The sequence below is a fragment of the Lepidothrix coronata genome, unplaced genomic scaffold (genome assembly GCF_001604755.1).
Source record: "Lepidothrix coronata isolate B3197 unplaced genomic scaffold, Lepidothrix_coronata-1.0 Scaffold116, whole genome shotgun sequence".
Classification (NCBI taxonomy): domain Eukaryota; kingdom Metazoa; phylum Chordata; class Aves; order Passeriformes; family Pipridae; genus Lepidothrix; species Lepidothrix coronata.
In genome coordinates, this window is record NW_016690296.1 from 1,791,909 (window position 1) to 1,816,463 (window position 24,555).

Here is a 24,555-nt window from a genome sequence, read left to right on the forward strand (position 1 = left end):
ACTAAACATCAAAATTAAACCAAAGAAAATCAGAATTAACTTTTTTTTAAATCCATCACGTTATTTTTATGTGGAAGAGGCAACAAAGGGATAGGAGATGCAGTTGGTGTGAAAATAAAGGGCAGGAGCAAAATTATACATCACACTTGGTGTCACAGCTCACATACTAGATTTGCACTGTGAAGGCACATAAAAACACCTGTTCAGCATTTGCAGACACTGGCAGTTGTCTGGAAAACAGGCAGGTCCCTGTCAATGCCAGCTAAACAGTAGATTATCACCAAAAGCAGAAGCCTGTACCAGGGACAGAAGGAGCTGGGAAGTCTGGAACGTAGATGCAGCACAACAGGCAAGGCTGCAGGATCAGCAGGGGTTAAACATCAAGGTGTTTTTGGAGGGCAGATTTTTCTAACATAATCTGTTCCACTTGGAAAAGGAATTAGTTATCAAAGCAGAGAGTTGGAATTCGTGTTCCTCCAGCCAGGAATGAAGATAGCTGGATAGCTTTTTAATCTATTGCAGTTTCTTGGATGGGGGGTAAGATTTCCTGCAGGGAGATCCTTGTTGTGTCACCTGGGCTTCTCTAGTAAAGCCTTAACCAGGTCCATCCAGAGGCAAAGAGGGAGCAGAGATGTTTTGCCTTTTGCAGGCAGAACTTGATGCCAAAGCAACTTTTTTTGCCCTGTCCTTTTGCTGGATGTTGTAGTTTGAACCACCAGCATCCCGCTCACTGGGGCAGATAATAATAATAATGGCCAGTCTTCGCGAGCGAAGATTTGGGAAAGGTCATTAACCCTTCGAGCCTGCACAGTGGACGTAGGTTTGTTTAGAGTGACCTTCTCTTAGATGGATTGCCTCACAGGGCTGACGAGCTCCATCTGCCCGGGGGGCTGGGAATCAAACCCGGGTCGCAGCGGTGAGAGTCCTGCACCCTAACCACTAGACCACCAGAGTCCCCACTGGGGCAGATACTGAACAAAATACATCCCTGTAGTTGTAAGGCGAATGTTTCCAAATTGCTTTAAAAATCTCACAGCTTATTTTGTAGTACAGAGGAAAGAGAGAAGAGCGGGGTACTACAGGAGGACTCAAACTATCAAACTACAAGCAGAGGTTTTCAGAAGTTCAAGCAGATTTCTCAGGGTTACCCTGTGTAGTGGCCACCTTCCCCATTTTACAGGCCCAGAGCAAAAAATGAGAAATTGCCAGTGTAAAAACAGAACCCAAACTTCCCAAGACCCCTACTCTGTTACAACTTAATTGTTCCTCTGCTTCTCCCGTTCTTGTTTTCAGTATGGAAAAATTCATTCTTATGGGCCTTCCAAGTGACAAACAATACCTGCTTTAAACTGCAATGCAAAAATAGTTGATTTTTATGCTGGACTGTGGCCATGCATGTAATTGAGCTCCTTAAAAGCAACAAGTCAAAGGGAGTTAATCACTTTTGCACTTGCTGACAGGAAACAAAATTTCAAAGATGAAATTTGACGCAGGTGAGTGTTCATCGGGCTAATGTTAAATCTTCAAGATCTCTTCCATCTTCAGTTTCATATTAAACCATCCCTTCAAAACTTTAGTAGATTATTTGGGCCTAATTCGTACCTCAGCTACAATTCAAATATTTTTCTACCTGACTATGATATGGTTGCTCTTGATTAATGTCACTGCAGCGCATCAGAAGAGAGCTTAGCGTGGTGTATTTCTTTGACCCAGTAAGTTGGCTTGAAGTGTTTGCTCAGGGTTCTTTCAGTAGGAAGAGGGGAGCCCATAAAGTCTGACTGTCTGAGATGAACAGGTAGATGAAAGGTGCTGTGTTACTTAACTGCCACCTTTAAATGACAATTCAAAGAGCAGGATGAAGCATTAGGGCAGAGGTGAGGAAAGCAGAACACCTGCTTTCATTACTTGCATGCATGTTCCAGTCAAGACTCTTCAGAGCTTTGGCACAGAAGATCAGTTTTGATTCCCATAGGCTCTATTAAGAAGAATGTGATGCAACCTTGCCCTGCCAAAACCAGAAAGAAAACACCACATAAATACTTTTCTTTCTACTTTAGAATCTTTTATCAGAATTTTTCCAACTACTGAAGCCAAAAATTGAGTCATCCCATCTCCTGGGAATCAAAATGAAAAGGGAATAGACACCTAAAAGTCTTTCCAGGTCCCAAGAGAAAATTAATTCTTGCTTTCTAAAACACAGGGATAAGTAAAACCAGCAGTGGAATGACACCTGGAAACATGAATTCTAGCCCAAAATCCTTACTTCTAGATTAACGAGAAACAGTTATTCCATTGTCACAACATTTTTTTCCACGTTCTCAAACCTTGCAGTGAATGCGTTTTACACATTTTTTCACAACAAAATCTTCTAGCTATTTTGTGTGTTAATTCTTGGACACAACCTGAAATCCTTGTCTTTGCATAAAGAAAAACCTTCTCAAAAGACTTTTGTCTAAGAAGTCCAGAAAGACAAAAAAAAGTTTACTTCTCTTCAGCCAGTAGTTTAGGAAATATTTCCTGATTTTCTGAGACTGGCTGTGGTAGAAACAGGTAAGACAAACACCAAAGAAACATCAGAGTTCTCTTCTCCAAATGCTTGGCTCTTTGAGTCATCCTTATGTTTTTATGCAGTGTATTTAATGGTGGCAGGTCTTTGGCTACAGAGGGCCTGTGATGTGAACATGGTCCAAGAGCTGATCATTCATCTACCTCCTGACATGGTGAATCAAAGAGTTACATTCTCTGCAGGAATTTCTACTTTTTCTGTTAGAATTCAGCAATGCTCAAGGACAACAACTTTGTTTCTGTGTTTCGGAGGAAAGTGGCTTCTTTTGCGTCTTTGTTTGGTTTTTTTTTTTCCCCACAATAGATCCAAAACCCCTCAGGATCAAGCCATTACAAGCACCTAGGATGACACACTCCTGTACATCTCTCTGCTTCTTCCATTAACGCTTCCTTTGCCAGTTTTAAAAATGGGGAAAAAAACAAGAAAGCAAGACTAGTTCTAAAATTCTAACCCATCACATAGTACCTTGCCTCATAATCCATGGTAGGGATTAAAATTTTAAGGCTTTACCTTTGCTGGTGAGGAACTGTTCATGCCTCCCGTGAGTGTGAGCAGAGGTTTCCTGTCTGGTCTTATAGGTAGATAATTATCTATGACTTGCATTTTTAATTTCTTTTCCCTTCACTAAGAACTTGGTGTTACTGGTTTTTAGTACCTTTGCCACTCCATGTTTGTACTTTCAGTCAGCAAACCCTCTTTAGCTGGCAGTGCACTGGGAAGTTCCTCATGCAATTGAAACATCTGGATTCCATTAATTTATCTTGTAGGACAAGAGAAATTTGATGGGAAAAAATGAAGGGCAATCAGCTTTAATGGATGTTAGCTGGAGCTGTGCATTTGAACCTCCCATCAATATATTTCATTCACTTTGCCATTTTATATCTTTTTTGAAAATTAAATCCTTTCCATGTGTCTCTGTTCCTTGTTGCTTCTTACATCAGGAGAACCAAACTGTAGCAATTAAGCAGAAATGTATTTTTCTACTTCCATAAGGTTTGGGGAAAATGATGTTGAGCTCTGCCTTCAAAATATGCTTTTACTTTATGTAACTACTGAGCTGTACAACTATTAAACAAGGGATGTTATTAGGCAATGATTCAGGACAATAACATATGCTGATGTGCCTGGCATTGCCCAGCTGGCAGAAGCCACTTTTAAAAGAAGTATCATTTGAAGGGATATATTGGAAGAACCCATTTGCTCTTCATTTGGAAGAGACTGTGTGTCATATTTTCTTAAGTGGCATGGCTGTGATTTTATCTTTTATGCCATTAAACTCACCATATATTTATGAATGGGGGTTTTTTTCCATGTAATAAACAAAACAAACCCCAAATAAATGAATTTTCTTTTTTTTTTTTTTTTTTTTTTCCCTCTGCTGATTCTCCCATTTGGCTGAAATCACATCCTACAATAAATTGGTTTATTAAATTGTTTTTAGTTTATTAAATTGTTTACAGATAATAGAGTCTACTAGAAAGCTGTTAAAATAGGTATTTTTAGGAACTAGCTTATGTGGATTTTAATGTGGAAAAAAAGTCAGATAGAAAAAGAAAATGAAATGCAGAAAAAGGAGCAAGTCAGACCATCTGGGTATTTACAGCAGTAAAATGCTGCCTATAAATTAGAGATCATGATATCCCCTTTCCCTCTGTCTCTTCCTCATTACTAAGGAATGGGTGGAAATATTTGCATTTTTAAAGAATCTCCAGACCTGGGGTACCACTGTAGGAAACTGTAGGTGAAACGACAGCTTTGCTTTTATTGCTGGATGAAAGACAAAGATTTGTCTTGTTTCTTCTCACATTTGGAGAATGTCTTCTGAACTCAGCTCCAGAAATACCTGATTTAAATTAGATTTTAGATAAATCCACTTGTAGTAAAACTGTTCAGTATCATAAATTATTATTACAATAAGAAAAAAGATATATGGACAAGTGGCAGCAGATGAGGCAAAGAAAATTAAGAAGTAGTCCCCAGGACCACACAGAGCTTTAAAGGAATTGAAGGCTGAAATAGCTGACTGTTAGTGAGATTAGAGAGAGCCATTTTTTAAATGAAGTGTTCCAAGAGAGACTCAGAAAACAACAAGCCTGTCAGCCCAGTCTCTGTACAAAACAAAGAGGTGGGAACTATAATATGGAACAGTGGACATCTGGATAAATATGACTTATCTGGGAAGAGTTAAAAAGGTTTTCATAAAAGGAAGTCCTGCCTCACAAACATAAGGCAGTTCTTTGAGGGGATCAAAAAACACGTGGATGAGGGTGATCTGATTGATCTTGGATTTACAAAAGGCTTTCAACAAATTCCTTCAGCAAAGGCTTTTAAGAAAACTAAGCAGCCATACCATAACATGGCTTAGAAGTATAAGGTGATACACATTGGGGAAAAAAACATTAATTCACATATAAAACTGTGTACTTTGAACTGACTACATCAGACAAGATTTCAAGATTTTAAAAGATAATTCCATGAGCACATCAACTCATCAGTGTCTGAAAAAGCAAATTAGGTGTTAGCACTGTTGGGGTTAGCAACTAGAGAACAAAATAGATGATATCATGTTGTTGTATAAATCCCAGCTTTGTCTGCTGTCTGAAGACTGTGTGGTGTTCCAGGCCCCCACATCAGAAAGGATATGGAACTCTAGAGGATGAAGAGGAAACGAGATAATGAAAGGTAGGAGACAGCTTCCGTATAAAGAACGACTAATTACTCTGTTATCTGTTGGAAAAAAAGGTGGATATGTAAGAGGTCTGTAAAATAAGTGCCTGGAACGTGTGCCTGGGGATTGCCTGGTCACAGGTTCCTCTAATCTATGAAGCAGGGGAGGGACATCAAATGAATCTGCAGGATCCAGATTCAAAGAAGAAAAGGTGATTCTTTACGTCCCAACGTATGTAGGGATGATTTCCTATGCCAACTGCTAAGATCTCATCATAGAAGATCAGGTTCAAGCCAAAGCTTTCCCTGTATTTGGGCACAGATAGGTGTTGTGTGAGTTCTGCCATCTGTCTTTTGCCAAGTTTGTATAGTTATTTTTTGTGACATAAAATTTCTATGAGTTGTTGCTTGGAATTGGATCTTTAAGTTTTAGTGAAACGATGGAGATGGTGGCAGTGGTTAAGTGGCTGTGGTTGCCATTAGCTTTAAATTTTTCAGTGGATTTTGAAAATTACCTCAAAATTTGTGCAATTTATTTAAGCTATGTAAACTACAGAGACCAAAAAGTCATAAACCCCATGAATGATTCCACTTTTATCTTGATGTCCAGTTTCTGACCAGCATTTAGAAATCCCAAAGGATGCAGAGAATGTACAAGAAGATAAGAGAAGTATTAAAAAGCAAAATATGCTGTAGCATAAGCAGTTAAGAAATTCATATAAGGCAAATGGGAATTGTTAGTGCCTATGGGGTATTCTTTGGTAGATTAAGACATAGGAAGCTTTGGATCTTCCCAACATGGGAATAGTTTAATTACAGACTTCAAATGCTTTTCTTACTGCAAACCTAAACCACTAGCACTGTTTTGCTGTCTTTTCCCAAGGCACGATCAAATTTAAAATGCTTCTCTCTGCTCTTTTGCCTTAATGATGTCAAATACTTGGTGGGGGAATAACTTCAAGGGACACCAGCTGCTGATCATACAACAAAATCAAACAGATCCTGGTGTTCTGACTGTTTAATTTTTTTCAGCTGAGCAATGACTAATCAAGATGGTTCTGTTTTAATATTTTACACAAGTCTGTTATATGGTCAAAGGAGAGAAAAGCATCCACATCTAGTACAAATTCCCAGCGTATATATGACCATCCAAATGCTGGGGTGATTCCCCTTAATTTCTTCTCTGCAATAAGTATATGAAGAAGTTCAGAAACAGAGATCAGTTTTAGTCAAAATGATAAAAGAGAGCCTAATACAAGCTCAAAACACCCTAGCAGTAATTAAACAGACTTATTTAATGATAAATTTATAACATTTGAGGGGTTGATAATTATGCAATTCATTTTCCTAAAGCAAATGTTTAGTTTTTGTATTTAACAGAGTGTGTCACAGAAGTATCTACAAAAGTGTGCATCATTAGGCAAAAGGGAAAGAATTTTGTCTAAAGCAAGATGCTGCCATGGGAAAGACTGAAAGTCTGTCTGCTGTAGCAATATATGAACATTGCACAAGGTAACAAGAAGCAGTCAGACACCTTGAACTGAATTATTTCAAATCACGTGTCTGCACTCAGAGGTTGTCCAGCAAAGTCTCTTTAAAGCCATTCCCTTTCCAAGTATGGATTCTCTGACAGTGTTTCCCTTAAGTATTTAATTATATGGCAACCTGTGCTTGTTTTGCTTCTCCAGAGCTTTTAAGCCATAGTCAATAAAGCAAACACTCTTCCTCCCATTAAATCCTGTTATTGAGAGAGTGACATTTTCCTCTGTGTGATCAGGGATCTTGTCTCCACCCAGTCTTAGTGTCTTCAGAGGCCTGAAGGGCTCAAGCTCCTAAAAGCCTGTCTACTTTTTCCAGCCATAATATTTGAGTTTAACAAAAGATCCTGTCTCTACCTTGATATTTTTTCTGTCTTTAAGGAACAATGCTGTGGTGTAAGAACCAGCCAAGTGAAAACAGTTCATACAGGGACCTCAGTGAATTCCGGCTGTGAAAATCTGATGCTCCCAGCAACACAGGTCTCAAAGCAAGAGGTGTTTGTTTCACACGTCAGTCTAGACATGGAAGATGTTTCTGCCCATCTGCTGAACACTGTCCTTTAGAGCCAGCTTAGTGCAGAATGCAATGTGATTTAAACCAGGCTACCTGACTTTGGGCTGAGGTGAGTAGGAGCTTATGCTGTCAGTTGTTAACGCTCAGCTAGAGGAATATTCATCCCTTGCTGAAATACAGTCACCTCTTAAACCACTCCACTAGACCAGGAGGAGCTCAGCTGTTCACAGGCTGCATGACCACAGGATAGTAACAGAGAACAGAACTGAACCCAGGTCTTGTAAGGCACTGGCAAATTAACTTCCCACTGAATGTTTTTTTGTGCTTATAGTAAGGTTCCCTTTTAATGCCACAATGCAAATCAGCCATTGATAGCATCCGTGGAGAGATCTGATACTTCATTCCACTAATCCTCTTCCCTGCTCCGGTAGGAAAGGCAACAGGCTGCACAACAGGTATTATTAGGGTCCAATGATAATTCAGGTCATTGTTAATAGTAATGCACATTGAACTATACCAAGGTTAGAAAAAGAAGCAATTCCAAGACAGGGAAATTATAAAGTTTTCTCTCTCTCTCTCTCTCTTTTTTTTTTTTTTTTTTGGCATACCTGCAGTGCTGCAGAAAGTGCATGCAGGGTAGAGATGAAAATGCTAAACCCAGTTCAATCTAAGTGTACCAGTTATTCAGAAGATGTACATGATGTTTCACTTGAGATTCTGCTTTCTTTCTTTAGAGTGAAAATGCAAGAAGTGGGTAAATTAGAGTTTAAAATGTCTGGCACCATTTACTAAAGCAAACTTATTTCCTAAATTGTCCCACGGAAATGTACACTTCTTTTTGCTGTTGTTTTGATTCAGCTGTCACCAGAGTCGTGTTTAAACGCAGCCTTCTCTGCCTCATGGCCGAGTGTCTTTGTGTGCATTTCCCCGGCGTTACTTACTGTACTTTGAAGGTGGGCTGAGCGTCGGAATCTGACGACAGAGTGGGCTGAGCCCTCGGGCCGAGGGAGCTCTTACATTCTCCTCAATGACTACATTTGCTCGTGCAGTTCCCAGCAGCAGCAACAGTGTGGTGCTCTGGCTCTCCAGCTCTGCCTGGCAGCTGAAATCTCCAGCTCGCTGAACATCTGCAAGACAAACTTCCCATGTTCTCCTGTATCTGAATGCTGCCTGACTGCACCGGGAACATGGGCACGGGGGATTATCTCTGCATTGCTATGAGCGGAGGGGCGCCTTGGGGCTTTAGACTGCAAGGTGGCAAGGAGCAAAAGCAGCCTTTGCAGATCGCCAAGGTAGGATCACGAGAGAGATGGTATCGGTGTGCTGGGAGCACGAGTGAGGAGAAAGTTTGGTTAGATACAGATGAGATACTGCTTCCAGGGAAGTGGCTGGTGTGGATCTTGTGACGGTTGTTTGAATTCGCTGGCATGTTCTGCAGAGATTCTACAGGTGCTGGTTGGTTTCAATAAAAAGGAATGATTACCTCTTGGTAGCTTGCAAGTATCGCAAACATTTTCTTAACCATCAAAGGTTTAACTCGTGAGATGATGGGTGTCTTTCAGCTCCTGTTTGGGTCTCTGTCTGGCTTTGAGCGCACTCGGCACATCGCAAACTCAATCTCATATTAGGAAATGCTGTTCCAGTTGTCTATTTATCATAGTTTTTCTACCCTAGTCATAGAATAAATACAGCTTTACCATGAGAAAATGTTCTTACTATTTTGGGAATCCTGGAGAGTATTATGCTGAGTTATCTCCGGTTTTGGAAAGTTATCCAGACTTAGAAACAGCCTTAATAGATGCCAAACATCCCCTCTTATATTTTGTGAGCAACAGTGAAAATTCCTGGACACTTCAGAAATTATCTGCATGTATAGAAGGAGAGCAAAACAGACAGCAGGAACCCAGAATAAATTAAAAATAACAACCGGTAGCCCCAAGTAGCAAAAAAAATAATACTTCAAAAGTAGTTTTGTTAAAAATCAGTGCTCAGTCCAGTGCAACAGCTTCCCCACTGCTGCAACAATGAAGATTTGTCACGGTTATTAAGGCTTATGTAACTGTATGGAGCTGCATTCTGTTCTCCTAGACGAGAGGCACAAATTTGGTCCACAGCTCTGAGGTCAGCAAAATACCTCTGGCTGAAGTGCTACTGGGACTGATCACTACAAAATGAGTTCTGCCTTGTTAAGTGGAGGGAGGGAGTTTAACATGTATCTTATCTCCTTTTATTATCTTGGTAATGCAGCATCTTGAGTGTTCCGTTTTTGTACTTCGATATAGTATTTTAGATCAGTAGTTTAGTATTTAAGCTGTAACTTTCTTAGCCTGTCAATATATTTATTAGTTAATTAACTTCAATGTACTGGATCAGTTGACTTTTTCACAAACAGCAGAAACAGTAAATCTACTTCATTTTATAAAAGAAGGTCCTTTTAGTTCCTCTGTTGAGAAAAGAACATCTTCCACTATTCTTTTCAATGATTTCCAGCCCACAGTACTAACCACATTCAGTAACAGAACTAGGATTTATTGAGGGTATGAATACTTTTTCTCATTACTGTTATTTTTTTTTGTTTTTCTGTTTTGCAAAACTTGAACATGTTTACTTTTTTTTCCCCCCTACCGATGGGCAACTGTTGCTCTGCAAGTAAAGACTCTGATAAGAGAGGGCAGCGGACTCCTGCCATCTAGTGAAAACTTGTAGCTAGAACTTAAAAATTGTAACAGTAAAAATCAAGGGGCCTTGATTATATAAAACCAAGCAAGAGTGAAGAAGTGATTGTGATACTGAACCTAAGAGGACACGGATGCAAAATGAAGGGAAGTGAGATAATCCATGAAAATGTGATAGGATACAAAAATCCAAAGTTCACACTTATCTACTCTTTGATAAAGGAAACATATTGTTTCCAAAAGCTAATGGAGTAAGTCATTGCAGTTCACTGCCAGAATCAGCTTTTACCGGTTTGGTTTATGCCTTTTAAAATAGTTTTATTACATTTATAAAGAATATGTAAACCATGTCCCCACTGTCTGTAGCCTAGCTCTTAAAGCATATATGCAAGTAGCATTCCCACCAAAATCCATAAGAGTTTTGCCTGCAGTATAAATTACTGTCTTCCATTACTATGCAAATAGTTAACAGAGAGATAGAGACAAACGTTTTACAAAGAAATATCTCGGTACTTTTGTCACCAGCACATAAAACAGGCAATTTTCACTAGCAAAATAATTTTAGAACCACTAAATTAGATTTCAGATTTTTCAGTAATTTCTTAGATGTGAGATTGCAACAAATGGATTTTTTTGAAGCCTCAGAAATTATAATTTTTCCTTTTCCATTTTTAACCCTTATTCAAAACATAAATTTTGAAAACATTTGACTCATTTTCCGTAGAGATACACAAAGTGTTTAACACCCCTCTGAACCCTGGCTCCATACACCAACTCGCTTTGTGATGTCCACTTATGTTGTAAATACTTCATAAAAACTTATTTTCAGTTAAAAATAATTTGTGTATTCTATATACTGTCCTCATAGACCATAAGGGCTTTAAACCCAAATATTTTAAATTCTATTTCAAAAGACATACAGTGCTAGAAAGGATATCTAATAAATGGATGGGATTTTTTTTTTTAAAAAAAGATTATCAGGAGTATAAAGCTAAGGAAAACAGTGGTTGTATGCACTAAGGCACCAAAGCATGTCAGTACTGCGCTGTAGGATAGCTTTCCCAAAGCAGGAGGTGGTTGGGAAATCTCAGTGTAACAGTGACCCTAGAAGGATAAGAATCTAAGATATATAAAAGCAAAGTAAGACATGGTATCTCCTTTCTGTTTCCACCATGAGATATACAAAAGAATGTGTTTTTATGAATATAATGGGGGATTTTTTTGAACATTTTTTTTTTCATTTAAAATTTATAAAAACATGTATGTACAAAAAAAAGTCTTGTGAGTTTTTCTACTAATACCTAACAATACTGACTATGTTATATATAATAAAGCTATAGTCTTTAAGAAACATCTCTTTTGCAACAGGTAATTTAATGGAGTCGATTCAGATCTTAGAGAAGATTTAGATTTATAATTCAATTATGATGTGACTTCATAAAATTATCTGTTTGCTATAGAGGTACATCATTTCCAGCATATTTGTTACCTACACCAAACAGCAATTTGCTGAACTCATTGTTTGTATCTGTCAAAGTCTTAGTAATTTAAGTTTGGGAACTTAACCAAATAGTTCTAGTATTCAAGGGCAGTAAGTTGCATGACTCAGACCTCTAAGCACTTCAAAGGAAATTCAGCCCTCTTTTTCTGATCCTAAAAGTAAAAATGAACAGATGCTTACAAGAAGAATTCTGCTGCTGCTGCCCAAATAGTAGTTTTACCTTTGGCTCAGTAATGATGTGTGACAACTGGCTGCCTGGTCATCTTAGACTTGTGCCCTTGTCCATCAAAATGCTCAGATTTCAATTCAAGTCTCTGTTTCATCATTTTGGATTCATTGGAACTTGAAACTGAAAGTGAAACTCAAAGACTTAGGAACAACCTGAACCAAGAGTGTGAAAAGTGATGTGTGAATAGAATTACTTAATGCTGGATGTAATCACAGGTGGGCTCTGCTGGGGGAGTTAGAGGTTTTCTCCAAAATGCTTGACTCCTGCAGAATGACCCCAAGAGGTTTTCATCATGCTGAGCTTTACACTTAGTCTAGTGGAAAAAAAACTTGAGGGTGAGACATGTTAGCCCAGTTATGCTTTGGATCCTGAGGTAAGGCAAAGCGTGTCACTGCCACATATATGAGAGGTATGTTAGCACAGAGTTGGTCCATCCACAAAGGACACCAAAGCTGCTGGGTTTAAGGAAACCTTTTCAAGTTCTTGTCACACTTCCAAGCAGGTAAACCAGGTTAGTTAAAGTAGGATCTTTCTCTACACCACTGGGTTTGAAATGCCAATGCTCAGGGTGCTGTGTAAAGGCTCAGCACCGAGCTCACAGCCCCTGCTGATACTGCCTTGTTTGCATCAATTGACATTTCAAAAACGACTTGAACACAACTTTATGCAATAGCACTCAACAGAGCAAGCCATGTTTAAAACATGCTGGTTGAACTTTGGCAGCAAGGGAGGGGAGTTTAAAGTCAACCTACACGATTTTAAACACAACTTGCCTTACTTGGCCTGTATTTAAAAGTGTTTGTTTAAATTTGCTGGCTAATACATTTCCAAACATAGTTTGTTTTTGCAGCCCGGACAGACTCATACTCTCAAATTCACCCTTCAGACCATCTTACACAGACGGTATTTGCTGATATTCAGAAAATCCTGTGAGGCATATTTACATATTCTTTCACACAAGAAATTATGTGGAAATTTATGGGTTTATCTATCTTTTCTGGAGAGGATTTTGACTGTTTTACGAGCCTTGACCCAATTTACTAACCAATACATTTTTGCACTTGTTTAGATGATAGAATTTGGCTTCTATTTAAGTAAATTACAAAACTTCCATTGACAGACTGGGCTTTAATGGAGGTTAGGTTAATTTATTTTGCAAAACCAAGGAACAAAGTAAGGATCCCCAAACCTAACGAAAACAGAACACCACTAAATAACTGTTCCTGAAAACTCTACCATTTCTAACTAGAAAAACAATGAGGAAAAAAAAATCATACACCTTAACCACCAAAGGCTTCCATGCACTTCTAAAGGTTAGGGCTCTGCGTTCCTTAGTTTCAAACTTTTGCATTCCAGCTATCGTGCCAGTGGAAATGTTTAGTATTGAAGTCCCATCTAGTTGTTTAAAAGCTGCAGGCTGAACTAGCACTAGAGTGTATACCCTGTTTTGGATATACAGGACAACATACCAAGCTGGTTTTGGCACGCTTCCCACAGTATTTAGGCAAATACAAGCATGGTTTGGATCCATGGATTCATTTGTGCTCATTTCCAATAGATGCTTTTCCAACTCTCATGCTAGGCGAGTTTTCAATGGAATAGAATGAACCCCATAATTCACACTGATTTAAACTAAACAAACTAAAAAAACCAAACAGTGTATTCCTACTAAATTAGATTAGCTGCTTTGTATAGAGCTTTGCTCCATTTTTTGTTTCTTCACTGGAAACTTTTAAAATACACCGCAAGGCATTATTTCATTTCATTGTTCTGTATTTTCTGCCATTGCATTCTTATTGTGAATGGGAATGTAATAGTAAGACTTTCAGCCAAGTTCATATTAAAATATCACACCAGGAAATGCTGTTTACAAAGTCCTTTAGAATTGTGTCGGATTGTTTGAGAGGACACAGCTAGTAATTTATGCATATCATGGAAGGGCTTTCCTCCAAATACACAACTCAGTGTTCTTCCCATTTACAGCAGAAATATTTAGAGCAGAAATTACTTTAAGGGACAATATTTCATGAGGTAAATGCTTAGCACTCTATAAAATTTGCAGAGATATCTTTAAGAGGAATAATTCTGTGCATGGAATCAGCTATGGACAAAAATGATAACATTTAGATTGCGACCAGTACTCACAAGCACCGCTCATTGGCTGGAACAAAACTGGCAGTAAAAAACCCCACTGGATATCAGCTTGGAGGTTTTAAATTTCAAACCTAATGTACACAAGTTACACTGTGGATTTCTTTTTCCTTTTCTGTAATTTTTCCCATCTGTCCCATTCCATTAGAATCTGTAGTCCCTAGCCAGCGTGAACGTTAGGATGAGACTAACGCACACTTAGGCCGAAACGCTTCAGCGTGCACCGAAATCAAAGTGCTGTTTTTTGGGTACCTGCCAATACAACCTGGTGTTGAGCATGATGGCCAAAAATCTCCAAAACACCTCAGCACCTTACTCTCAGCGGGGTGCTAAGAACAGTGAAGAAGTGGCTGCTTTATTTGTTGCTTATGTGGAAGGTAAATTATGACAGAACCCCGTTGGCTCTGAGCTCGCCAGAGCCAGCAGGCTTAGACCCCGAGCTCTCTATCATGTGCTGCAGTCCTGGGCACAGCATGGACTCTTCATTTCTTGTTTAGCAGAGAAACTCTGTCTGCAACTCTTCTTTCTACTTTATAGAGATATATTTTGAATCCTTTAAGTTTCCTTCTTTGTTTGGTATCTCCTTCCTACATCTGGCACTGGGCACTGAATGCATGGATAACCTTTTGCTTCAAAAGAGTTATGTCATCCTGGACTGTGCAGCTGGAGACTCGTTGTTTTATAAACTTGCCCTTTTGCAAGTATATTTTAGAAATATGGTCCCATTTAGGAAGCTGGAAGCTTTGGGTTTTGTAAGCATGTTTTATATTACAATTCATTAGCAGATGAACTGGTGATGGGTCAAAACTATGAAGGGAGCAGATAAGCTGTGGTGTTCTATACTGCTGGTTCCATTTGATATGTTCTCTGTAGCATAAACATGCCACGTATGGCATAAATTGCTGCAATATTGAATTTCAAGGAAGTTTCTAAAATAAAGATAATGCAAGACACCCTATGTCCACTGTGGCACTTTACAGTAACAGAAAGAAAGAAAACCAGAGTGACAGGGGAACATAACTTTATGAGACCAAATCTGCCCTTCCCAGTACTCTCTGCTTAGTACAGGAGTATCAGGAACTGCTTGTTGTCTGAAGGCAAAGGTGGCAAAGCTGAGTTGTTGTTTTAAAAACCTAACAGTTGAATTATCACTAAAGGAAGCTTTAACAAAAGAGTTACATTTTTTCCCATGAACTCATTGCGAGCTTTGCCATTGACTTCAAAGGGCAAAGGATTGGGTCTTAGTATGTATAATATAGTGCAGTTATTTAATTAGAAGCAGATATCATGAATAAAAATCCTCATTGGGAAGGGTGTAGCAGATTTTGCTACGGATCTTCTTACTATAGATTGCTGTGTCTAGCAGAAGTTGTTCCCTTCGAAGGAATGAAAAAATCTTAGACTTGAGGGTATCCCAATGACGCTGTTAAATAATGTAACTTTTTTCCAAGGAGGTTAGGGAGAGGAGTGCCCAGCAGCTGAGGGTAACAGCCTTTTCAGCAGTTGAACTGGCATTCCTTTGGAAAGGCTCTAAGAGTCCTGCAAAAATCATGGAGAATTGTGCAACAGTAATTATAATGGTTGTCTATACCTGTACAATACCAGGTGTCCTGCAATCAAGGAGAATCACGTCATGAGTTTTATTAGCTTTACTCACCCATCGCCACTGAAGAGATCATCTCTCTGTTTATCTCTCTAAATCCTTGTCTTCTCTGCCAGGAATTCTTGCTCTGCTTTCTCTTATCATTCTCCCTGTAGTACTTCTATTTAAATACACAAGTACATCTACTTACTTAAGCACCAGTTTCAGCGAATTCACTGAAGATTGTGGGCAAACAACACCTTGGACTTCAAACCTTGTTACTGGGTTAGAATAGTGCCCATCACTTCCAGTGGACTTCCCCTGGACTGAAAGGAATACAGTAAACTTTCTGCTTTGCATGAACTCCCTCATCACAGAAATCTCTGAACTACTAGAGCTTAACAGATGTGGCTGGAATAGAGTAATCAGCATTTTGCCCCACAAATTACATTTTCCTATTTTGCAGAGATCACTTCAAAGACCAGCTGCCATAAGCCACTGATTTAATTACAGAGGATGCATATGGAAATAATCTGAAAGGAATAAATAGCTTTCTATATTAGCATATATTCATAATGATCTTCCTGCACATTGAAATAATACTTGGAGAATGGGTAGTGTAAGACTTGCTTGTAAAATCCTTCAAGTTAGGGAAAAAACTATCATGAAGCATGGATGTTTTAGGGAAATTCTAACACGTGATACTATTTAATGCCTAAGATCCTTAAGTGGAGCCACTGTTTAACACCCTTTGCTGAAAAAAAGAAGATTCAGAATTGTTGGCTTTCCAAAAAAAATGGATACCTAGGAAATTAGAATGGTTTCACCTAAATTCACACTCAGTGCAATAAGTATGTTATGCTGATCAATAGAAAATGAGCCATTCACAAATGCGGAGAGTTTCATTACAGGAATACATAATTAGATTACTTAATTGCCTTTTGAAACAAAATGTTAGTATTACAGTTGTTATCTCATGTTTTCCATGCTGTCAGTCAAAGTCAATCTTTAGATTCACTGTGCATTTTTAGGGGGATCTAGGGGAAGGCACCAGTTTTTTGGAAATGACAACTAGGACTCTGTTTCCTTTCAAGCCCCCAGTCCCTTTGGGAAGTGAATTAGCAGTGTGCCTTCATGTCCAGTCCAAATAAACACGTTTTCATGATACTGACATTATTGATTATCACTAGATGGTGCTCTTATTCACTATCCCAAAAATCATAGGTAAGTGAATGTAAAGACAGATACACCTTGGAGAAATTTTGGTTGCCGGGTTTAATGCTTTCTTACTGAAGCTGCAGTTGTAATCCTTTAAAGAGAAAACAGAAAAATATTTCTGCACATATTTGATGCCATATTTTAGTGCATTCAATAGTAATATTACACAAAACTATTGAATACATGTAGTGAAATAATAACTAAAAAAGTATAAAAAAACCCATTACCTCAAACCTCAGTTTCTTCCAGGCCAACCTGACACCACCCGAGAGCCCTGGAGATGTAAGAACTCTCCCAGGTCTTGTATCCAATTTAAACCAAATTTTGAGCTATCTTAAAATGGTGGTTTTAATAAATTCCTCGTTATCTTGTTTTTCTTTCTCTGCCCTCACTTTCAGCCATGACTTCAGTCTGTAACACTAGATCTTCTAAACCCAGGTTATTTTACTCCTGTGAAGTGCACCAAATTCCAGGATGCATCCTTGAACAGCTACAGTGTTGGAAATCTACTTGAGTTTTGCAGCTTGAGCTCATTTTTACTCCAATACCTTTAAATTAACAGATCAGTACAGGTGTGGTCTAAATTTTCCATGACTGAATCTTCATTTGAAGGACCCTGATTCATCTCCTAAATGTGCTACATTTTTAAGTCATTTTCCAGATCACCAGAATAATGTTACCAGGGTATTTCTGATTTCATGGCACAATTTGTGACTACAAAAAGGGGTTGACTTTAAAACCTCTTGTCATTCTAGTTTCAGTTTTCTTCTGCTATATTTACAGGAACAGTGAAAAACAATCCAGTGAATCTAAATGTAGTGAGAGGACCAAGAATGCCTCTTTTTCTACCCTGGGAAGAACAGTACAAAGGGTACAATAATTAAGCCTGAAGAGGTAGTTATCCTTGTGGCTTCTCATTTTTTTTAGTTACTCCATGAACAAATGGGGCACTGAAATTCCTGGCCTGAGAACAATGGTGCCCAGCCCCGTACCAGCCTTCTGGGTCACTCACTTGTTGTTTGCTTCCAGGCCTGATTTGCATAAGAGGCCTGGAAAAGTTGCAGAGACTGGGAATTAGCACAAATTGATACGGGGTGCTAATTGACTTACGCAGAAACTAAAGATGCACTGGCCTGTTCAAATCAGGCTTGCATTCAGGCCTCTGGATTCCTGCATCATCCAGCGCTGAAGAATTAAACCCTGGCACGGTTCATCGGCTGCTGGGTCCTGGGATAAAAATAGAGAGGCAGAAACGGGATCGTGTTTTAGCACCATCAGCTGAAACTGAAAAGAGTGGGAAGGAGCCCTTCCTTTTACGAAAAATGCTTTCTTTTCAGGTGTTCTAGGCAACAGCATTGCACTCAAGCTCACCTAAAGTGAGAGCCAAACCAAATCTTTGCCCAAAACCTTTTACTGCTCTAGATGCAAGTATTTTTTTTTAATGGCTGGAAAATACAATTTATTTCAGTGACTGGATCAAACATGCTGGATGCAGACACAGAGCCAGACACAGCTGTAGGAGTTACCTATTGCCTCAGCCCTGTGCAGTGCCTCTCTCTTGTCTTATATCCAACTAAAAAACTTCTTCCAATAGGTTTCCATCAGATCATTGTAAAAAGAAATGATATGTTACCAAGTCCTCCTTGCTTTTATAGTTCCATAGCACTACAGAAAGCAGTGTTCATCTGTAGGGATTCACATAATCCCACGTTATACCTGTATGTCACTTAAGGCACAACTTACACATCGGAGTTTAGTTTCATTTAAAAGCTTTCTTGAACCTTTTTGTATTTCTTTAGTTTTACATTTGCAACATACTCTCAGGCCAGATGACATTTTTCATGTGCTTGGGTTTCCTTTTGGCCTTTTCACTTGGCTCCTTTAGGCCTTGTGTACTTCTAGATTCTCCATCATTTTAACACAATTAGTCACACCCTAAATCAGTATCTCAAATACAGATCCTGACACAACTGCCCTTGACTGTTTTTGACTCGTTTCTTCCACGCTAAAAGAAAATCCGATTGCCTCTGAAACACTGATATTAAAATGCTCTTACCGTGTTTTTAAAATTAATTATTAGGTTTAAGTCAATAAGAAAAAGATAAGTCTCAGGGCAAAATAATGAAGAGGAAAGGAAACTGGACACTGATCCTGACGCTGAATTTAATTTATGGAGGTGCTGACCTGTGACGTCTGTTTAAAGACTACGCAATCCTTGAAGAGTGTGCTTCCCAGAGGAACCTGAGAGGATACTAGTAGTTCATAGAACAGGACCTTTCCCTCAAAATTATATTAATAGGAGGCGTCAGCAAAGTCTTCAGAGGCAATCTGAGTCAGATTATCTTCTTCTAGGTGAAAAAGAGAACTGTACGTGTTTACATTCCTATTCAGTTGCCTAAAATGTCACTCTTGATCTTCAGTCAATTTTTAAACGGCTTCTTACATCACCAGAATGCTGAAAACTGACTGTAAAGGTTTCTTAAACAAAGAGCTAAAAGCAGTGCCATGAGATAAGGAGCTACAGAACCTATTGATTTCCAAGGCAGACAGTATTGTGAATCATAGGGAAGCACTTGCTCAGGAAACAATTACAACATTACAGAACCAATTCACATAAATGTCTTTTCAGTTTCTAGCCGTGCCTTCACAAGTTCCTCCTGGCTTCTGCTCCCTTTATTTGGTGCTTGGCATTGGGACTAGTGCTGCAGAGCTGAACTGACTTTGACATTACCAGGGGCTTCCTGACACTCCTTTGAACAGCGGTCCCTGAATACCACGCTGCCATATTGCCAGATGCTCCTTCACACTGTTTTCTCTATCACAAACAGGCTCTGAAAGCAGCACAATGCTTATGAGAGGAGAAGACAGTGATTTTCACTTCCTTTTCCGCCTTTGACTCATCTTTTAAAGCTAGTATTTGACTTTTGGTGGGAGTTGAAGCACTTTCCACAGATCTAAAGGGAAATGCTATAAGAAGGATTTTGGTTTTATAGCTGCCAGCGTCTTTATTTCAGAAGTACTTTCAAAAAGTGCCCCTTCACTTGGTACAAGATACAGTTGTTTGTTGTTTTCTTATGCAGTAAAGGCATTGCTCACTCTAAAAACCAAGCCAGGAAGATCTGGCACAGTTTAGGGTTTATACTCACCAAGGTTACTTGGAGGTTGCATATGGCCATGGCAACGTGACCAAGTTAGATGCATCATTTATTAGTTGAAAAATATGCAGGATATCGTGTAGCAAACCCAGAGCAACAGTAGCCACACAAAAAGAAAAGGAATGCTGTTGTCCTAAACTAATAAAACTAAGGCTGTCTAAAACCTTTCTATGGCCATGTTGGGGTGAAATCTGATGGCAAGCAGGTATTTTATAGCCACGTGTTAATCTTCTTGAACAGGATGAGTTATTAAATTAAATCCTTAAAATGAGCAGCTCTTTCATGTGTGCTTATATTTTCCAGATGTTTGATACAGTCAAGATTATCCTGCGTGGTCTCATTTCTTTTGTTGTTATTTTTAGAAAACTCTTTAAACTTACTACTATACTAACATCTGAGTAAGATTTGAAAACCTATTTTTTTTATTTTAATCCCATACCATTTTTCACTTATCTTTCTTAACCCTTATTTCTATTATTTATAGTTTTGGAAGAGACCAGGGTTTAATTTTAGCAACTTAAGCAAGTGGGATTTTGTCCTAGGTTTTGTCCCCACTCATTGTTTCTAACATTGACATGGTCATTTAGCTCTTGCTACGGGATTGCTGCATTCCATGGATGTGTGGGCTGCATCCTTGACTTAGCCAACATGTCTTAAAGCTGGCACAGACTTTGGCCAAAGATCATGAAAGTACTTCAGGATCAGTCTAGGAGGAGAGATGCCATATTATGTCTGTGTTAGTACATTATAATAATACTTCAGAGGAAGATAATTCAATAAAATCATAGAAAATGTGTGCCAAAGGTCTGCTTGAAATAATAATCCGGCTTCTTATATTAAGAATTGTTAAAATTGGCAACAACTGGCTCTTTCCCAAGCTACATGCCTTTTGGATTTCCTTAAAAATTCAATCTTTACAGTTTCTGAATAATGCAACCATTGTAATTCAAGGACGCTCCCCTGCTGGTTTTGATTAATTTATTTTAACAACACAGAAAAAGTCTGCTGTAGCTCCTCTGGTAATATAAATCCCTGTGACAAAGGATTCTGTTGTCTCCACCTCTCTAATAAACTACAGTGTCAGGGGTTCAGAGCTAAATGGATGGCAGTACAGCCTAAACAATTCATCTCTGCTTTGGTGTCTGAATTTAATATCAGGGTTCTTTCCCCTTTAACCTTTAGCTAGTTTATAACTGTATTCTTACTTCCTGTATAAGCAACACATCCAGTGAAATGTTTTAATTTGTATGCAATTACACATTTTGCACATTTCAAATTAATATCTTGAAAAAAATTTTACCTATAGTCAGATATCTTAAAAAAAACCCCTGTAAAATAATCATGGTTATCTGCTCAACTTTTTAAAATTTATTGCGACTCTCATGACATATGCAATTTTCCTTTCAGTACCAGCTCCTAAAATCTGGTTCTTACCTGAGTTCCAGCTTTCATTAAAATTAGAATACATTTCTGGATATCCTGGATTGCAAAGTTATCCCACCCACAAGAGGTAAAAAACCAAGTAACCCCAAGTTTTTAATGTTTAAATCTTTTTTCAAACTGTTATTTGCCAGTCTGCAGGGTTAATGGAATAAGCTTGGCAGGACCACAGTCTGAGAACAAAATGCACAGTGAGGACACTTAAATACCCATTACAGTTTCTATGGACAGAAATCGAGGAGAAGCACAACAAAGCTGCCATTAAAATAACTGTGGCTTTCAGAGGTCACAGAAATTGTCCCAGCAACGTGTGACATTTTCCCAAATCCTAAGAACATTCAAGCAGTGTGATGAGTTTTGGGAATCACACAGCACTTTAACAGAAATTGCTGTTAGCTTACTTATACAATTACATCCTCTTGAACTGTTTTCGTTCCACGTAAATATTAAATACTTTGTTTGAACTCATTTATTTAAAAATCCTAACTAAACTGAAATGAAAGCCATTTCAAGCTGTTTCTTGCAGGTTTCTGGTAAACTAGCTGCTCCTTTGACATGGTGCATGTGTAATTTCACCACTGCCCCTCTGTGTAAGTGTATATACAGATGCTTTAGGCTAACATTAAACAATGTTCTATAGCTACGACCGGTTTTGTAATCCAAATAAAGTAGGTAGTGTTTTTATAACTATCAATTCTTGGGTTATGGAGAATGTCTTCAAATAGAAATGGAAAGAGGTTTATCTTTACAAACAGGTCTCATTCCCTTAAAAGGAAGTTGTTTCTTTTTTCTTCTGCTTCTTTGGAGAACTGGCTACAAACTGGGAATGGTTACTGTATGACTCATTTGGGAAGAATAGCTACAGTGTAAAAAGTTCAGAAAGGATTTTAATAAAACCAAACCAAATTATCTTCTGTTTTGGGCACGATAAGGACAGTTTCAAAGAGAAAAATATTAAATTTTTTCAGAATGCTGTAAATCAACGTAATACTGTAGTGTTTTGAAGGGCAGGGGGGAAAGCTCAGGAGAGAATAAAACATTTTCCCCTTGTTTCAGTTCTATAGATAAGGCACAAATCTCTTTTCATAAGCAAATTTTAATTTACTTTATTCTGGTCTGGCCTGGAAGTGAGCTCCTGTATCCACCAGAGCAAACCACTGTCTGCCAAAAACACACGTGGAATGATCACTTACTGAGCTATGCACAGATAATGGGACTTTCCTACTGCACCCCACCTACTTCAGCTACTTGGCAACTCCTCAAGACCCCAACACTGTAAGTCAAACTGTCCACAATAATACAATTATTGCAATAAAGATACATTAATGCCACAAACAGCTACGTTGTGGACAGTAAAGACTGCAAATGCTACAAGTAAATATTATTGTATTACTGTCTGCATTGCTGTCCCCACAATGGCATAAAGCATACAATAGTAAATATTGTTTAATTTCATTGTATTTAAGATTTGCACTGAAAAAGTGCAGGCTAGCTTGATGCAGCAGCCGGGTGAGGAATGCTGGCTATTTAGCAAGTGTTCCATGCAAGACATGGGAAAATGCAATTTTTTTTTAAGTTCAGCACTAGCTGTTTGCATATTGTTACTCCAGCAAGAGAATTTTAACAGATTTTTGTTTTCATTCTCCTTACTGCACATAGACTGCAAAGGAACTTGCTGCATTTGTCACTTGTAGTCAAGGCATATTCTGTGTTCCCTTAAATTTCAAACAACTACGTGGTTTTTGGTGTGAAAGTGCATGTCCAATAGTGGACATTTATATAAAAGTTTCCCAAAGTGCTAGTAGGATTTTTATTTTTGTTTTTAATTTCTCCTGGAACTTTTCCCTGAGTGTTTCTCCTAAGACTGCTCCAACTGAGCCTGAAGTTAATAGAAAGCGACCGAGTGATTTCAGCAGGAGTTTCACATTTGGAAAGCAAAACCAGGACTGTATTTTGGCCAGACTGTCTATGTATCTAAATCTAAATTCCCATTCCTAGGAAGTTTACAGGAAAATGCTGAACGTTTCAAACTGCCATGAGACCAACTAACTGCATTTGAATCTTCTCCTGAATATATCCAGAATATCCTGTAGTCTTCAAAGCTAAGCTTTAAAAGAAAAAAATTCTTCCCAGCCCTCTCCACCCCACTTCCAACTTGCTCATGTTTGACCCGTTGAGAATGTCCTGGCCAAACAAGGTTCATGGATGTGTCACAAGCACTCAGGAATCTTGCATGACTTCAGATGATTCTATGCTTTACAGTATAGCCCAGGCTGTGTATTACTAATACATATTATTATATATATTACTGTAAAGGAGGACATGCACTGGTGATGCTTTAAGAGGCCCCTTTGACAATGAGAGACCCACAGCCATAATTTATCTTTGCAGTAGATTGAATTGGGACAGTTTTAATTCTATTTGAAAAAAAAAGAAAAAAAACAACATTGCAACAGACTGCAAAAGAGAGCCTGTGCTTCTTTTAAAGGCCTATCCCCGACCTGGTTGCCAGGGAGCTGCGGGAGGGAGAAGGCTGGCAGCAGACAGGGAAATAATCCAGCTGAATTCAATTAGAGTGCATCAGTAGAACTAAGTGAACTATTAAATTAAACAGGCCCCCTAAACCAGAAATGGGTATGACCACAGAAACTGCAGGATTTGCTTTATCCTGTGTTGAGCTGTAAGTGCTGTCTGACACGAGCCACTGCCCTGCACCCTTGCAAACGTGCTCAGGACAGGACTGTGTTTAGGGTGATCCACCTTGGCCCCTCTGACACTGGCCATTTTCCAGGATCCACAGCAGGCAGTGATGCAGCAAGGCACTACTTTCCTGCGGAGGCTGAGGAGATGCTGCCTTATTTGTGGATCAAAGGGAACCAGAAGGAACAGCATGGGAGAACTGGACTGTGAGCAAACCCTTCCTTGCCCCTTTGGCTGAGGACTCCTGCTGAACACCTGCACAGAGGGCAATGGTTCCTCCAGGAGAACCGCTCCAGGTTCTTAAAACACCCTGATCAAACCACTGGCCAGGATATAACCCTAATCGAGTAGAAAGAGCCCAACAGTTTACTAATTCCTTTGGATATCCTGCATCATTTTTCCTCTAAGTGGTAACTAATTGATTTAATGAGAGAGGTTTTCTTATTTAAAGAGAAGCATCCTGAGCATTTCCTGGACTGTAGATTTAATTTGTTCGTCAGTGGTACAGGTATTCATCAGCAAGCAAATACCTAATTTTAATTTATAAAAGGCATTTCCTGCATACAAATGCCAGAAATTTGGGAAGAAACTGGGTGTAAGCGAGAGAGTAAGTGTCCAG

General features: G+C 38.8%; 1 protein-coding gene and 1 long non-coding RNA gene across 3 annotated transcripts in view; one reads left to right on the forward strand and one right to left on the reverse strand.

The window, feature by feature from the left end:
* Positions 1–8,238: 8,238 nt before the first annotated feature.
* SYNPO2 (synaptopodin 2) overlaps positions 8,239–24,555 on the forward strand; it is a 77,005-nt gene continuing 60,688 nt past the window's right edge. For both annotated transcript variants that reach the window (XM_017825102.1, XM_017825103.1), the window contains exon 1: positions 8,239–8,577. In XM_017825102.1, the coding sequence (XP_017680591.1) occupies positions 8,449–8,577 (129 nt within the window). In that variant the 5' untranslated portion in view covers positions 8,239–8,448. The remainder of the gene's footprint in view (positions 8,578–24,555) is intronic.
* LOC108502300 overlaps positions 17,100–24,555 on the reverse strand; it is a 38,692-nt gene continuing 31,236 nt past the window's right edge. The window contains exon 6 of the long non-coding RNA XR_001876438.1: positions 17,100–17,868. This is a non-coding gene — a long non-coding RNA (uncharacterized LOC108502300). The remainder of the gene's footprint in view (positions 17,869–24,555) is intronic.